The sequence below is a fragment of the Mus pahari genome, chromosome X (genome assembly GCF_900095145.1).
Source record: "Mus pahari chromosome X, PAHARI_EIJ_v1.1, whole genome shotgun sequence".
Lineage (NCBI taxonomy): Eukaryota > Metazoa > Chordata > Mammalia > Rodentia > Muridae > Mus > Mus pahari.
The window spans coordinates 71,694,355-71,712,805 of NC_034613.1; the positions used below are offsets into that span (position 1 = coordinate 71,694,355).

Sequence of the window (18,451 nt, forward strand, 5' to 3'; positions counted from 1 at the left end):
AGTGCTGGGATTAAAGGCATGCGCCACCACGCCCGGCTCAACTCAATTCTTCACAGAGTTAGAAAGCACAAATTTCAAATTCGTCTGGAATAACAAAAATCCTGGATGGCCTAGTAGGCCATCAATGGGAGGAGAGGTCCTTGGTCTTCTGAAGATTATATGCCCCAGTGCGGGGAAATGCCAGGGACAGGAAGCAGGAGGTGGTGGGCTGGGGAGCAGGGCGGGAGGGGGGAGGGTATAGGGGACTTTTGGGATAGCATTTGAAATGTAAATGATGAAAATATCTAAGAAAAAAAAAAACAAAAAGGGAAAACAAAATCCTAGGATAGCAAAAACTATTCTCAACAATAACAGAACTTCTGGGGGAATCACCACCCATGACCTCAAGCTGTATTATAGAACAATAGCAATAAAAACTGTGTGGTATTGATACAGATACAGGCAGGAAGATTAATGGTATAGAATTGAAAATCAAGAAATGAACCCACACACCTATAATCACTTGATCTTTGACAAATGAGCTAATACCATCCAATGGATAAAAATATTTTCAACAAATGGTGCTGGTTTAACTGGTGGTCAGCATGTAGAAGAATGCAAATAAATCCATACTTATCTCCCTGTACAAAATTCACGTCCACATGGATCAAGGACCTCCACATAAAACCAGATACACTGAAACTAATAGAAGAGAAAGTGAGGATGAGCCTTGAACACATGGGCACAGGGGAACTTTTCTTGAATAGAACACCAATGGCTTATTCTCGAAGATCAACAATTGACAAATGGGACCTGATAAAATTACAAAGATTCTGTAAAGCAAAGGATACTGTCAATAGGTCAAAACAGCAACCAACAGATTGGGGAAAGATCTTTACTAATCCTACATCTGATAGAGGGCTAATATCCAATATATACAAAGAACTTCAGAAGTTAGAATCTGTAGCCACCAGCGGCCATGGGTTACTGGGTTCCTGAAAGGAAAGCTGGGGATGAATAGGAAGAACAGCAAGCAAGAGAAATAATGAGCCAAGGCCAGATTCTCTGTTCAAGGCTGAATATATAATTGTAGGGTCTTGAATGTAAAGGGCAGGAGGCCCATCACCCACTTTGCCATGCTCTTCTTGCTTTGTCAGCATCTTATCAAAAAGCAAGATCAGGCTGTTCAGCAGTTGGTGGCTTCCTGCAGGAAGCTACTATTGTGGCAGACAACAGACTTTACCTAAGTCTGAAGACTCCACTATAGGTAGGCTAGGCAACTGTGGCAGAAAGAAGGACTGATTCAGCCTGCTCAAGGCTGCGGGAAGGGCACAAGATTATAGAGAATGAAATAACCCTATTAAAAATGAGGTAGAGAGCTAAACAAAGAATTCTCAACTGAGGAATATTGAATGACCCAGAAGCACCTAAATAAATGTTGACCATCCTTAGTCATCAGGGAAATGCAAATTAAAACAACCCTGAGATTCCACCTCACACCAGTCAGAATGGCTAAGGTCTAAAACTCAGGTGACAGCAGATGATGGTGAGGATGTGGAGAAAGAGGAACACTCCTCCATTGTTTGTGAGATTGTAAACCGGTACAACTACTCTGGACATCAGTCTGAGGACCCAGATATACCACTCCTGGGCATATACCCAAAAGATGTTCTAATATATAACAAGAAAACATGCCCCACTATGTTCATAGCAGCCTTATTTATAATAGCCAGAAGCTGGAAAGAACCCAGATGTCCTTCAACAGAGGAATGGATACAGAAAATGGGGAACATTTACACAATGGAGTACTAGTCAGCTATTAAAAACAATGACTTAATGAAATTCTTAGACAAATGGTTGGAACTACTAAATATCCTCCTGAGTGAGGTAACCCAATCACAAAAGAACACAAAGGTTATGTACTCACTGATAAGTGGATATTAGCCCCAAAGCTCTGAAAACCCAAGTTACAATGAACAGACCACATGAACCTGAAGAAGAAGGAAGACCAAAGTGTGGATGCTTCAGTCTTTAGAAGGTAGAACAAAATACAGGAGGAAACATGGAGACAAATTGTGGAGCAGAGCTGAAGAAAAGGCCATCTAGAGACTGCCCCACCTGGAGATCCATCCCATATACAGTCACCAAACCCAGACACTGTTCTAGATGCCAAAAGTGCTTGCTGACTGAAGCCTGATATAGCTGTATCCTGAGAGGCTCTGCCAGAGCCTGACAACTACAGAGGTAGATGTTTTGCAGCCAACCATTGGACCAAGCATGGGGTCCCCCATGGAGGAGTTAGAGAAAGGCCTGAAAGAGCTGAAAGGGTTTACAACCCCACAGGAAGAACAGCAATATCAACTAACCAGAAACCCCAGAATTCCCATGGACTATACCATCAACCAAGGAGTGCACATGGATGGACCCATGGCTCCAAATGCATATGTAGCAGAGGATGGCCTTGTTGGGCATCAGTGAAAGGAGAGGCCCTTGGTCCTGTGAAGTCTCAATGCCCCAGTGTATGAGGAATCTGATTGCAGGAATGCTAGAGTGGGTGAGTGCGTAGGTATGAGAACACCCTCAAAGGCACGGGCGGGGGGGAGGATGGGATAGGGTATTTATGAAGGGGAGATCTAGAATGGGAAAACATTTGAAATGTAAATAAAGAGAATATCCAATAAATATGCCTTTCTGTTTGACAATGTTTCTTACCTGGGAAAATTGAAAAATATACAAATAAATGGATTCAATCTCAATGTTTTTCTATTTAACTGGTCTGCCCAACTGTAGCTAGAATCACTGTATTTTTCCTTGAGGATTTGTTATTTTACAAGAACTAAAAATCTCATCATTCCAGGAAGTTACCTGGTTCTTGGGGAGGTGAGGCTAATTATGGTCCTTACACTGTAAACTGCTGGAAAATATTAGTCATGTAATACCGAAGAGTTTTGAGCAGAATAATGGAATATACAGTCAAATATGTAAATTATATTTTGTATTTTTAAACAACCTTTAAAAATATTTAAATAAATTTAATTTCTACTCATAGTTTCTGGAAATAATTGACACATCTCATCACTGTCTTTGCTCTAAAAGTGTGAGAACTATTTTTTATTTCTAAAGTCTTTTACACGATCATTCTCATGAAAAATTACATTTCTTTTTAAAAGAGAGAATAGTAATTTATCTGTGAAGTGAAATATCACTAGCAGATCATTAACTTGATACAATGAATGCATCAAACAGCTGTTACTTAGAAAATAGAACATCTGTTAAATGCCATTGAAGTCACTCTTCATTGTCATTACAGTTATGGCTTTAATTTTTATTCTGCACATTCTGATTTCACGAAAGTCTTTAATGGCTGATATATTATTAAGAAAACGTCTATATACATTGCTTGAAAAATCCAATATGTACATACACACACACACATATATGTGGCTCTTTAATCTATCACTAGATTCTGTCACATAGCTTAAGTGTAAAATATGTCCTATATATTAATCCAGGACAGAATAATGTAAGGTCTCAAAAATAACTCAGACTTATTTCTTCTGTACTATTGTGGCGCACAGCATACATACATAAATAAATACATACATACATACATGCATACACCATGAATTTAATGGTAATTGTCTTGGAAAATTACAATTTAAAAACTCCAGCATAATACAATTCTATCTTTTCATTTGATTTCAATTGTCCATCTTCCTATGTAAAGATATGCTAAGATAGTTACACATATGTTGGATTGTGAAAGGCAGCCTGTTTTCTGGTTGAGCTAGGTTCAAACCCTGGAGACCCAACAGATCAATGTGCAAGGAAGAGAAGGTGCGTTTGCCATGCTCCCAGACATAGGCTTCTAAAACGAGGCCCCAGCTCCATAATTCTGTGGCCTTCAGTCACCTAGGCTGTCCAGACTCCATCCCCAAAGTTACCTGGCAATAGTCAGGTATGCTACTTCCCATAGTTACCTGGAAACAACAAGGTAGACCAGCCCACTATAAAAGGGGCTGCTTGACCCCTCCTCTCTCTCTAAAGCCCTCTTGCTCCCTCTTTCCCTCTCCCTTCTCCCCTCTCTCTATGTGGCCATGGCTGTGGTCTGCCTCTTTACTCTTCTCTCTCTCTCTCTCTCTCTCTCTCTCTCTCTCTCTCTCTCTCTCTCTCTCCCTTTTCTACAGTAAAGCTCTAAAAGCATGGATTGCCTTCTTTCATCTAGACTCAACATGCTGGAGCAATGGAATAGACCTTTTCCTAAAGAGCCTTTTCTAATCTTCTAATCTCCTGCAGGAAGGCCCAACCCACTGTGGTTCTATGGGGTCTCTTGTCTGCCTGCCAGAGCCCCAGAGCTCTGGGGGGATGTGGGTTCCCTCCTTTAATTCCCCATGCCCAGTGCCCCGCACACATACACAGGTAGGACCAAATATTTTAAGATACCTTTTATATGTATATTAGTTAATCCTTCATGTACATTTTAGTCAATAAGATATAAATAGTACCTGCAATAAAATCATTATAATATCCTAGTAAAAGAAATGATATTGTAATGAACTGGCAATAACTACAGATTTGAATAAATTGTGGTACTGTAAAGATATAAGCTATAAAATGACTGCCTTACACAATTCTTTAGAGTGGAGAGATGACTCAGCACTTAAGAGGACTGGCTGTTTTTTGTTTGTTTGTTTTATTTGTTTGTTTGTTTGTTTAGCTTTTCTAGACAGGGTTTCTCTGTATAGCCCTGGTTGTCCTGGAACTCACTTTGTAGACCAGGCTGGCCTCGAACTCAGAAATCTGCCTGCCTCTGCCTCCCGAGTGCTGGGATTAAAGGTGTGGACCACCACGCCCCGGCTAAGGACTAGCTGTTATTATGTATCACTTTTAAATGTGGCTGCATCTCTTTACAAATTAACTTTAACTTCATTGTTTGAAATTACTGGTAATTACTAAGGACATATCTATATTCCATCCAGTTTATAATGTATCACAGGGTGTATCTGCATTCCAGCCAGAAAATATAGACATAGAAGGTTTTTAGATGTTTTCCTGGCCAGAGAATTTGCTGAATTAAAATTCCTCTACAATTCACCTTAGTATATGTACCTTACCACTACAATAACCATTCATATGCCCTAAAATAACTTTTGCTATTACCTATGATGAGTTGATCTCAATGTATTTTTCCCAATTTCTTTAATGATGATGCAAATTTTCAAAGAGGAAATTAATCTGTTTTACACATTCCTTCATGATAAAGAAAGCAGAGTAATTTTAAAATACTTTGGGGACTAGAAAATAGTAGATTTATTTACTGGAAACCGTCAAACTTATTGGTTAATATTTCTCAACCTACCTGATTACATGATGTACCCAGAAAATGTTAACATTTGCAGTATTTGTTGTTTCAGTAAAATTCTTCTCAGTAAAAAATTTCCTATACCCAATAACACTTGATGAACCATATGCAGTTCCAATGTTGCTATTCTTATATCTACTTTTGTAGATATAACAAAGGGAATATAATGAATATAATCTTGTGTTTTCACTGCTTTAAAATAAAAGAGGAGCTTACACATAACAACTTCAGGGAGAAAACTAAGTATAATTGAGTATAAAGACAATATTATTTTATTTCTGTACATAAAACAATGACTACCTTCTACATTTATAGAGTATATATTTCACCGTGGAGTGTACAGGTTTTTAAAGGGTTTAACTTTAATTTATATCTATTCATTTCTAAATGAGTTCTATCTGCCCAAACTTGGAACTTTTCTTATGCCAAAAGACATTTAATAGTATTATCTGTGGCAAATCTACAATAGTATCTGGTATCTAAGTGGAATGTAATAAATAGTCATGACTGATATCTGAACAAATTGATTTTAGGCAATTCTAGTCTCATTCTTGTACAAAAAGAAACCCTACATGAAATATAATCCTTTGGCTTAGAGCAGATAAATTCATTTGGCATGATTTTCTTCAGTGATTGTATATTAATATAAACATAATAATAACATACAAATATAAGAATCTATAAATGATAATGATTATTTGTTGAAAATACGCAAAAGTAAGAAATCTACTGTCTGATATTCTTGTCTTCTTTATATTAACACTTCTATGACTGTGCTTATGTAAAGTTTATTCGAATCTCTGTGAATTTATTGTGATTTGTCATTATTCAACTGTAATATTGTCTTGTTTTGACTTTGACTGTGGTTGTTAAGATATTGGCTTCATTTGTTAATGACTTTTCTTCTTCGTATCAGTTTCTTTGTACATTTATTTTATACTAAGAAAATATTATGAAAAGGGTTCATTAAGTTTAATTAGGTGCCAAAAAATATTCATGTCTCTAAAAGGCTGAATATACTGCTGCAGAAAAATGAGTCATAGTAGTTTAGTTTTCAAAATACAGGTATTTATTCACAGATTAATCTTAAATTGTCTGTCTTTAACAAATACATGGTCAAATTAATAAACATGCAATATTCATTTAAAAATATCTAGGTTTAGTTATTAAACACACACATACACACATATATACATATATATGTATATATATATATATATATATCTAATTAATTAATTAAAATACCTATTACATTTATAGAACAATGTGAACAATGTATACCTGTTATACCCAGTAATAAAGGTACAATATATATGGAAAAATTTCATGGTTCATAAACAAATGTTTTTTGGTTCATGACCTTACAAAAATCTTTGCATGACAACCAATCTCACAACCCTTTTACAAATTTCATGTCTTAGTGCTACAAACATTGAATTACTTGAGGCTTAATGCTATTTTTTCCTACAGGCTACTCAAAAAGAGATTGAGAAACAGAAGGCTCACTTGAAGAGTGTCACAGAATTAGGAGAGTCTTTGAAAACGGTGTTGGGCAAGAAAGAAACCTTGGTAGAAGATAAACTGAGTCTTCTGAACAGTAACTGGATAGCTGTCACTTCCAGAGTAGAAGAATGGCTAAATCTTTTGTTGGTAAGAATAGAGGCTGGAAGCTTTTTGACTTAGTTGGGATTTTATTTCTATGAAGAGGCACCATGACCATAGCAACTCTTTTAAAGGGAAGTATTTATTTGTGCCTGGCTTAGAGTTTCAGTGGCTTAGTCCATTATCATCATGGTGGGAAACATGGCAATATGCAGGCAGACAAGGTGCTGAGAGTTCTAATTCTTGATCTGCAGGCAGCAGAGTAGGAGATTGTGTTTCTATACTGGGCAAAAATTAAGAATATGAGACCTCAAAGACTATCCCCAGAGTGAGCGACTTCCTCAGACTATCCCCAGAGTGAGCGACTTCCTACAACATAGGCCAATCTACTCCAGTAAAGCCACAGCTCCTAATATTATGGACCATTTCCAATGGGCCTGTGGGGACCATTTTCTTTTACAACACCACACTGTTCCACTCTTCTTTATCAACAACCTAGCAAAATAAAACAAAAAACAAGGAAATAATAATTTAGGAGTGATATTTGTGTTTGAAAATTCAACTGATCTCTCTATATACTGATAGAGAAGCTCATAAATTTAAGATTTTTTCAGTACTTAACTTTGCTTTCTATTTTTGATATATTACTTAAAGGGAATTTAAATATTTCACTGTTTTCTTTGTAGATAGTTGAGCAACTGTTTTAGGAATTTTGTCCACCCAATAACATGGTATATTTCCATACAATTCAGGAATACCAGAAACACATGGAAACCTTTGATCAGAACATAGAACAAATCACAAAGTGGATCATTCATGCGGATGAACTTTTAGATGAATCTGAAATGAAGAAACCACAACAAAAGGAAGACATTCTTAAGGTAGCAAATGAAATTATATGAGAAGTAGTTTTCAAACTGTACCTGTTATAACAATAATGTTTGAACAACAAATACCAAAGATTTTTTCATAAAGCCTAAAATCTTCATATTTTTTCTTGCTTCCTTCTTTTGATCATCTATCATTCTTTTCTATTTTGAGATATTAATTCCTTTCAATTCTTTCTTGTTGTTTAGAAATTAACATAATTATAGAGATCTGTAACTTAGATATTTGTCCAATTTCATATCTGACCTTTCTATACCTGAGCTTAACCCATAAAGGGTTACAAAATTTTTTCTGCCATATTGTGAGTCATTCTTTTTTAATAGCAGTATTATTGTATATACCATCAACATAGTTTCTAGTTTATTAATATAGCCCTTATTAAATACTTATTTTTCTATCTGCTAGTGTCATAGATCAATCTTAGTATACTTTTAGTTTTGTTGCTCTAAAATCCCTAAATTCAGTGTGGTGTAAACTCCCAGATTTTTAAATATTTATGTCATTCTACAATAGATTATTTAACAGCACATGACACTGTTTCATGTAAAAATGATTAAAACTATTACACAATTTTACTTTCAAGTGAAACATATAGATATCTATGAAATACAAATCAATTTTTGTTTGTTCTTAGGCAAATTATCAAGATACCACATTGTACAAGGGCAATTATTACAAAATCTAAAGTATAAAATACTTTTTAGAGCAATTAAATAAGGGATATTTCAACATGGTATTGTTCGTTATCATCAGTTTATATAAATCAGTGCACGTTTAAAGAAAAGTAACACATTTCAACATGATTTTCTCATATTTTTATCATTCAGGCATCCTTTGTTTTAAATCACAAGAACAAATTAACCTTTGCTTTAAAATATGGTTTATAAAACAAGATGTGTGAAACAAAAGTAGTGTCTACTTGATGATTTATACTAATCAAATTAAAAGTGTTGATTTTTACAGATATGATTAAATTCATATTTCACTACTTTGATTTGTTGAAAATTTTGGTAATGTTTGATTACTATTACCATTTAAAAATTCAGCTATTATTTCCTTTTCTGTCTTTCCTTTATTGTGGTTACGAGATTTTGAAAACTTAGGCTATTCCTATGTTACACAAATTATTATAGAATACATAACGTCTTTTAACTTGCAAATTCCTGTCAGTATTTCAAGACTGTTGATATCATCGTAGTATACCATCATTTTTAGTTCTCATTTTATGTTTTAGTGCTGTAGATTTGGGTTTTTAAATGAAATACTAAAGACTTTCTAGGATATCTTTAAAAATATTTATCTTATTATCTGGGCTGTATCTAGGTGTCTATCTGCGCTATAATCTGTAGTCTTAATTCTTATTCTATCAAGGGGTAGCATATAATGACAAAGTTCATATGAAATATGGGGTCTTTCTCTACTTGTTTCATGCAAAATATTCCTCCTTTTATATGCAGAGATCTATGTACTAGAGAATCACACTTTACCATGATATTCAAAAAATAGAAAAAAAAAAAAAAAGAGCTTCTTAGAAGTATCAGAAAAGAATAGGAAAGTGTGCTTCAAGTACTATTCCTCCTAAGCAAACAATTCAGTGATGCTATGGAACTAAATTTCAGTAAGGATAAGAAATACTATTAACTGCATAATAATATGCTTATTTCCAGACAATAACTAGAAGCCAGAGAATTTTTTAAGTAGACAGATTAAACAGACATATATGAAACATAAAAAGTGGTGTCCTAGAATTTTTAAGATGATACACAGCTTAATTCTGCTTCCCTATTATTGAAATTGGTTTTATTCTTTTCACTCTCTACCTCTGCATGCATGCCATTCTTCTTGTTGTCTTCCTCTCCCTTTCTTCCGCTGCTCCTCCCTCTTTCTCTCTTTCCCTCTCTTCCTTTCTGTCTTTTGCAATTTTGATTACTAACTTAAAGCCCTGTTTCTTGCTCATGGAATATAGCGTTTAAAGGCTGAAATGAATGACATGCGCCAAAAGGTGGACTCCACACGTGACCAAGCAGCAAAATTGATGGCAAACCGCGGTGACCACTGCAGGAAAGTAGTAGAGCCCCAAATCTCCGAGCTCAACCGTCGATTTGCAGCTATTTCTCACAGAATTAAGACTGGAAAGGTAGGAAGATCTACTTCAAGGTGGAAACTTGTCCTAAATGATCTCTTGAGAAGGTTGCGCAATACTCTGAAAGGGGCAAGGAATCCCCACAACAAGGTTTTGAAAAGAAAAATGAAAATGAAGCCCAAAATATACTTAAGGAAATTTTGCCACTGACTATAATGGAGATACATCTCTCTTACTTTCTTTCTATCTTTCTTTCTGTCCCACGTTTTCCTGCCACAGCTATGCTAGAACTAAACCCTGCAATGCAATGGTTAAATTTGTACTTACAGGGATCGCTTATAATTCAGTAACAGAGCATGCAACAAGCCAAAATCAATAAATAAGTAATTTTAAAAAAGCACAAAAGACATCTACCTAAACCAAGCACTACTGAAATATTTTAATAAATATAATATTGCTCGTGTGTAATGCATATCATATATCCACCATAAGGCCTTGTACATCTGCATGATCGAGGGTATTTGTACCTCTTTCCTTGTTATGCACTTTTGTGTATATAATTTGTTCATGCTAATTGAAAGCATTGTGACAAAATCCATTAGGTTATATTGAAATACTCAAGCCTTGAAATCGAATGAATGTGAAACTTAAATTCTATATTTTGTTTAGTTTTGTATGCCTATTTCTAGTCGATTTAATTAAGAACTGGAGAGTATAGTATTTTTGCATGATAATCTTCATGTTTATATAACATGTAATGGATATAAAATCATCTTAAATAGTTTGCCAAAATATGTAAATACCAAATTATAGAATTTCAATGTTTTGGGGAGGATTTAAAGTGCAAGGAATTATTTGAAAATTTACACATTGTAGTCTGGCCCATTTTTCAATCTAATATGGAAAATATGCAAATATATCTGTACAAAAACACATATTTATAAATATAGTTAAATATTGGAATAATTAAATTGAAAAATTAATATATATTGATAAAACAATTCAGATTTTACCATATTGAGTTTCATTTGCTTCTTCTTATTTACTAAAATTGACTAGATATGATAGTGATACTATGCTAGTCTTCTGAAGGAATAATTATAATTTGTCATCACAATAAAACTAAAACTGCAGAGATGAAGTATACCTGATTATTTGCCTATTTATTTGTTGATTTTCAGATAAATAGAATGCATTAATACTTATTTTTATCAATATGGCCATCAAATCATATATATATATATATATATATATATATATATATATATATTTGTATATATATATATATATGACAATTTCTGAAGTGTTTAAGGTATTATAGTGAGTCATAATATATATTTGAAGAATGTTTTAAAATATATATATAATATATTATCAGAAATTATAAATAATTTATATCATCAATTATCCTAAAAATTCACTTTCAAAAATGTATAATTTATGACATTAAAAATGTTAAACAGGCTCTTAAATTTTGTTTTTTGGCATGCATACTTCTTTAAGATTATAATTTTGTTCTTAAATAGCAATCCTTGTTATTTCTGATGATATCAATAATCTGAATAACTTAATTACTTTAATTTCAACAACCCTAATAATGTTATTAAATTTTATATTGTTCCCATGATGCATATATAACTTTGATAAACTACTAAGCTTTAGGAAATATAAAAGAATATGTGGATGTACTTTTCTAGAAATTATGTCATAAGATTATGGCTCCCAGATAATACATTGAAAAGAGAGTATTTATCCTTTATAATAGAACTCTCTTTAAGAGAATTTCATAACCAAGTTTTCAAGTAAAGTTTTCTGTATTCTGCATGAAATAGTTATTAGTAATTTAGAAATTATGCATCAAGTAGGACATTCAAATCTAATATTTTACTCATCCTTCCAAGCAAAGCATAAGATATTTCAAATCAATTGTTTGAAACATATATTGACAAATCAATCATACTTCATCTCACTGAGTATTCCTGTTTTCCTTTAATTACCAAAAATGACTAGATATGATATTGATACTGTTCTGAAAAGATAATTATGCTTTATCATTCTAAAACTACACCTACTTTGATAAAATGTGTCTGATTTTCTGTTGTACCAAAAATGATATTGAACTTCCACTTGTACAAATGCAAGGATGTTAAAATATTTGGTCAAGAAATGTCTATTTACAAACACAAAACCAAATTGCAAAAATAAAAATATGTTTAATTTTAAAATTTCTTCAATGAGATTATAAAAACACCTCTAAGTTGGAGGAAACAAAGTTAAATTTGCCTGGAGTTAGGCAATCCCTCTGAATGTCTATGTTTTCAATATAAGGCAGTTTTCTATGTGTTTTGTTTTGTTTTTGTTTGAATGGTTTTGTTTTGCAATAAAGGTTTATTTATTTTAGTCTAAAAAATTTAAAGTGTAGAATAGCACCTAACAAAGATATATTTCTTCCTAAACAATTAAATTTAAAATGAACTTTATAAAAAGGCATAGCCGTCGAAATGAAAGACTACAGCACAATGAGATTTAAATTGCTTTTACCAGCCAGCCTGTGCCATAAAGTTCTTAAATGTAACAAAATTAAAATATCAACAAGGATTCCATAGCAATTGTTAGTAGAACACCAGTGTATCCTTACGTTACAATGGAAAAAGAAAAAAAATTGAATTATGTTTATCTTCTAAAAATGATTATAAAGTCATCATATAAAGCAACATTTCTGAAAATTTGATATAGAAATATATATATAAGAAAAAGAACACAATTTTAAAGGTATAAACTTTAATACTATGGTCATAATTGTTCAGAATCTTGTTTTACTTGTAGCTCTAGTGTACACCTATATCTCTAGACCCAAAGGAAAATGACCATGACCCTCCAATATAATTATTCAATACTGAATGTAAAAAGTATAAAAAAGTGGCATTACTAGGTAGGGAGGGACTATATACTCTTTTAAATTTTATTTTTAATGTTTAACTCAAGAAATATAAATTATAATTGTGGAATATGGTGTTAACTTTTTCAAAGTCAGTCCAAAATCTTACTACTTTTGATTTGGACACTTAAGTATTTTTGTCTTGACAAATTGCATTTTCAAGATATTTTGTGTCTTAGACAAGATTCTGCTTGTAGAATAAGATTCTGATAGTGTCACCACAATCTTAGATGTTAAAACCAGATTAGCTGCTGTTTGAAATTGCGGTTAATTCCCTGGGTAGATTATCTCATGAAAAAGTATAATTTAGGATAAAATCTTTTTTGATAACTGTAACATGCAAATCCTTTGTTACTGAAAAAAAAAGGAAATTATGAATTCAAGAATTTATTTTAGGCTATCCCCTTTTCAGTCAAATTTAAGGACAACTAATTAGAGCAGAAACTATCATGAAAAGTCACTGATTACTCCTCTATGCTATATTTAGTAATTAATAAAATTCATCCATTCTTTTGACCTGGATTCTCTATCATAAGAAATTGTGTTAAGTCAAAACAGTGAGCTCTGGCCTTCCCAGTTAGTACTGGATGGGGCAATGTATGAAGAATGGAGTTCTTAAGTAGCAACTCCACAGTTGCATATATATATATATATATATATATATATATATATATATATATATATATTCAACAAAAGGGCAATCAACTAGACAAAAAATTCTAGAAAGTTCTACCTCAACTAATGCAGCGCTTAAAATATCTAAAATGCTACCTCTTGCTATATATTTAAATTTATCAAATTTCCAACATTTTGAGAACCCGAAAATTTCCTTAATCATTATGAGATTAGTTTAAGGATATAGTAGTTCTATTAAAGTAGTTCATAACTATAAAATTAAACCACAGGTCCTTCTATAACCCCTAGCAAAGTTGAAAAAAAAATTGAAATGATACCTTGTCTAAACTGTCTTTGTTTTAGAATATCTGAGTTGAAAGACAAGATGATTGTCAGACAGTAGTACTTTTAGTAACAGGTACCATGAAACAGACACATAAGAAAGAAATTAGAAAGGAATCTAATCTTGACGTGATTACTTAGGAACCTTCTATTCTTCATTTTATTAGAAGACAATTGGAAGGAAAGGGATTAATATTTGAAGAAAATGTTGTTTTGGTGGGTCTCAAAGAGTTAATAAAGATAGAATTGAGAATAAAAGACCTGACTAGATAAATTCTCATTAGCCATATATTATTTAAAAAGCACATTTGGTCATGCGGGAACTCTTGTTAGCTCAAATGTTATAGCTTTAAAAAATTACTACTATATTCAAGATATATTCATGAATGCTGGATTGAGAATAATTTCCATCATACATGAATTTAATAGTAACTCCAAGAGCTTTAAAGAGATAACAGTTTTGAAAAAGCCAATGAAAAGGTTCCAGTATACAGTCTTTACTAGAGACGAAATTAAAATTCCTTAGAGAGAGAGAGAGAGAGAGAGAGAGAGAGAGAGAGCGAGCATGGAACGTGAAGCTTATTTGTGGATGATAAAAGTGAAGAGGCTGATTGGAGTCATACAAAGGTCATGCCAATAAGAATAATACATTGTCTTTAATTTAACATGCAGTGAGGGCTTTGTAATAGTTCTGATTCATGCATTCTTGAATGATTAGTACAGTTACATGTGAGGAGAACACAACTGAATTTTGTCAGGAATGAGGGAAACTGAATGGGAAAGCTTCACAATAGTTTGTATGACATACAAAGGGGACTTCAAATAATAGAGCATTTATAGGAATGAAAAGTAGTGTTAATCTAGAGGTAATTCTCTAAATTTTGCATGAACTTGGGAAATTATAAAACACAGATTACAAAGGCTTCACACCAAGAGATACAAGTGCAGTAAAAGTAAAGATAAACCTGAAAATTCATATTGCTAACAAATTTCTGGGTGATGCTAATGCAAATGGTCTAAGAGAGCCCAACTCCAGAACTTCCTAGTTAGCACCATTGGGAAATATCATAGAGATCTTGTATTAAAAGGACAAGAAGATGGAATTGAAATGATTGATTAGAAATCCAAACTGATTGGGTGAGAAAGTCTAAGTTTGAATTTCAATAATTAAATATGCATAGATATTTTTCCATTCTTCAATGTTTTCTAATTAATTTTTACTATATTTCATAAAACTCTATTCTATTATAACATAGAAAGTTATTTCTTTTTATGGAAAATATTTCAAACTATTTGCATATGAAATCAATATATTCAAAATATTTTATGTTCTGTAAAATTTACATATTGGCCCTGAAATGGATAAAAATTAAGCAGTTCAAAGAGGGTGAACATGATTTGTCAGTGTCTTTAGTTATTCAATAAAACTTATTTGCTGTAGTATATAATTACCACATATTCTTTTATATTCCATATGGGCCTTAGAACTTGCAATTAAAATTCTCCTATAAGTTTCAATATATGTAATATAACAGTAAAGCCAGATTTGGAAGACCTGGCTTCATATGTTTAAATATTCATTGTTTTATTTACATAATAAACTATGTGTGTCAGTTTTTCAACCTTCAATCACCATCAACAGATATAAAACTAATTTTTCTGTAGATGAAAAACATTTAGATATTTATAGTGGCTTATGAAACAACCTGCCACACTGCTGGCAAGAATCTATATAATATAGACTATAAAACATACACAATAAAATACATGGCTTCTTTAAAATATAGTTTTGTGTTTGAGAAATAATTAAGTCATATGTTAGACTTATAATTTTATTTTTATCAGTGTGAAATAAACAATGCAACTTACCTACCTAGGATATCAAATTAAGATTTACTGGATCCTTATCTTAAAAAACAAACAAACAAACAAATAAATAAATAAATAAATAAATAAATAAATATTTACTAGATCTGGTAATTTAATGAAAATTTAATTTCTGTGATCAGTTTATTAATATGAATGTACTGATCATTTCCCCTACACACCCTGTTTGTCATCACCTTTTAAAAGAAAACCTCTTCTGACAGAAAGAGCCAAAATGCATAATTTGGCCCATTTGCTCATTTTATATAAATATATGCCTGATTTAGTTTTCTAAAAAGAAAATATAATGTTTGAAGATGAAGAGTAAGGGAAAAACTGCAGATACTACACAATATATAGTATTTATAATTAATAACTTCAGATATAAAAACAGGTAAATTTTCAAATAATATACAAGCTATTTAAATTTAACTGAAATTAACAAGAATCAAACCAATCCGTATAGTTTCTAATCTAAAAGCATTGTTTGACACTTGTATTTTACTACCCAACAAGCAGAGTAAATTATATTTAAATTTTTATTATAAATAAATCTGTTATAATTATTTTAACTGCTGAATACAGTGAACACTGTCTTTTGATAGAACTGTGTTTTATTATCATGGCACTTATTATAAGCAAAGCTATTTGACAGTTACTGATCTTAAAAACAAAATGATTTTCCCAATTAGTGTAAGCACATTCAAATGTAGTTATTCTTTGGAGAAAAGAGTATTAGATAATTATATGATGATATAAGAAAAGTTGTATATCTCCTATTCTCACAGTTAAATTGACTGGATAGAAATTTTTAGATATCATTTCTATAGCATAGATCACTCTGTTTTGCAAATTCCCAATATGATTTCTTACTTCTGTTTATGTCAGAAAATCATCATGATTGATACTGTGATATGTTTATGTGAATATATTTAAGTCCATTTCAAATTGTAACATTAGTGCACTTCTTTATTTTAAAATCACAAAGTGCTGAGCATAATGCCTGTGAGTATAAAATATAGAAAGTTGAAATTACAGTTTTCCAAAACGTAATTTTACATTTATCTAGCCCCACCCCAACCTGCACCATAATTTAAAGTTAAACCCTTTCCTGGTTTTATTTGACATACAGAATTTTCACAATCATGAAAAAGAAAACTACTTCTAGTAATACTTAACATAAATAGCTAATGAACCTTAATCCTCCAATATTTTATACAACCAATTTTTATCCAATTATGAAGTGAGTAACCCAGAAGTTTATTTTAGCAACTCACAAATCTATAGAAATATATTGGACAATTCTCTCAGTGAGCTTCACAACTTAGCCATACTTTCCTAAATAAAGCATTCAAAGTAAATTGGTACCTTACCCATAATTACCATATCTATTACAAAAATAATCCAACCAATGGATGCTATTCTTTTGAGCCACTAAATTTATTACAACTATTTCAAAGTTTTCTCATAGTTTAAATTTAAAAAGTCACTAAGCCAACAAGTTATTAATTTGGTTATCTATTTTCTAACACAAATAAAGGTCTTTAACGGATATTATATACCTTTGTAAGTTATATTTCCTCTATAAACAGGAATATATGAAATTACTGTCCATATCTGTCATTAGTCTCTTCTGTATTAGAAGATGTTAGTGGTCCTTAAACCTTTTCTCTTGATTGTTATTAGCTATTTTTTCTTTATTCTTGTTTTAGTAATTGTAATGGAAAAATGCTATTTCAAACTTGAAAATTGAAAAATATATTGATTGATTTGAAAGAAGTTCAGCCTAAACTGTAGCACTCGGATTATTTATTTTCAGTTTAGATTTCAGTGTGTTTCCCTTCTAGTACTTTTATGTTGATGCTTTAGATTCCATAATTAAAAATAACAGATGTTTACAATGTTATCTGTGTAAACACATTCATTATAATGCTATTGTATATGTACAGGCTAAAGTAATATTTAGCCAAAAGAAAGCTAACATTTCAACATAAATAAAGTATATCTAAATAATTATAAATGCTTTCAAGTTTAGTGATTCAGTTTGTAATTGTTTTTACTTTGTTCAGTTTTTTATTCTTTGTCGACTTGTGATATGCGTGAACCATTAATGCAAAAGCTTCAGTAGAGCCTTAAGTCTCGTCAATCCTTAAAATTTTCAACAAAGCACAATTAGTAGTTGTTAAGCAATTTAAAAGAATATTAAAATATCAAGGAAAACAAAGTGTTGTCTTTCTCAGTTTCTCTGTCTCTCCTTTCTTTTGTGTCCATTTATCTGTTTATTAAAGCTTTCTATGTTCTATCTTCTATGTATTTTTGTGTAACTGCACGGTCATGCTAAAGTTCTTAAAATAAAAAGGTAAGTAGAAGATTCAATTGTGCAAAGTAATAATTGTTATATACTTCTATGACTACAATATATCTTCATTTCTTTGATTTTCTATGTACACTAAAACGAATCTTGTGTTCAGTGTCTAATATTATGTAACATAATTATGATTCTAGTTTTACTGTGGTCACACATTTTCTTTAAGTAAGTAAAAGTATTTTATTTGATATTTAATGCAATTTGCCTTCAACTTCTATAGACAATAACATGGTACCTTGAACTAAACTTTAATCACTTCTGAGTTTATTTATTTATGCATTCAATTTTCTTGTTGTTTTATGAGGAAGGACTTCATTATGGAATCCTGACTGATCCAAATTTGTAATTTTTCTATCTCAGCCTCTATGTATCCATATTATAAGTGTGCATCACCATAACAAGATCCAC

General features: G+C 31.9%; 1 protein-coding gene across 8 annotated transcripts in view; it reads left to right on the forward strand.

Moving 5' to 3' along the window:
* Dmd (dystrophin) overlaps positions 1 to 18,451 on the forward strand; it is a 2,621,826-nt gene that overhangs the window by 1,411,370 nt on the left and 1,192,005 nt on the right. For all 8 annotated transcript variants that reach the window (XM_029534042.1, XM_029534043.1, XM_029534037.1 and 5 more), the window contains exons 35-37: positions 6,812 to 6,991; positions 7,696 to 7,824; positions 9,798 to 9,968. In XM_029534042.1, coding sequence (XP_029389902.1) covers positions 6,812 to 6,991; positions 7,696 to 7,824; positions 9,798 to 9,968 — 480 coding nt within the window. The remainder of the gene's footprint in view (positions 1 to 6,811; positions 6,992 to 7,695; positions 7,825 to 9,797; positions 9,969 to 18,451) is intronic.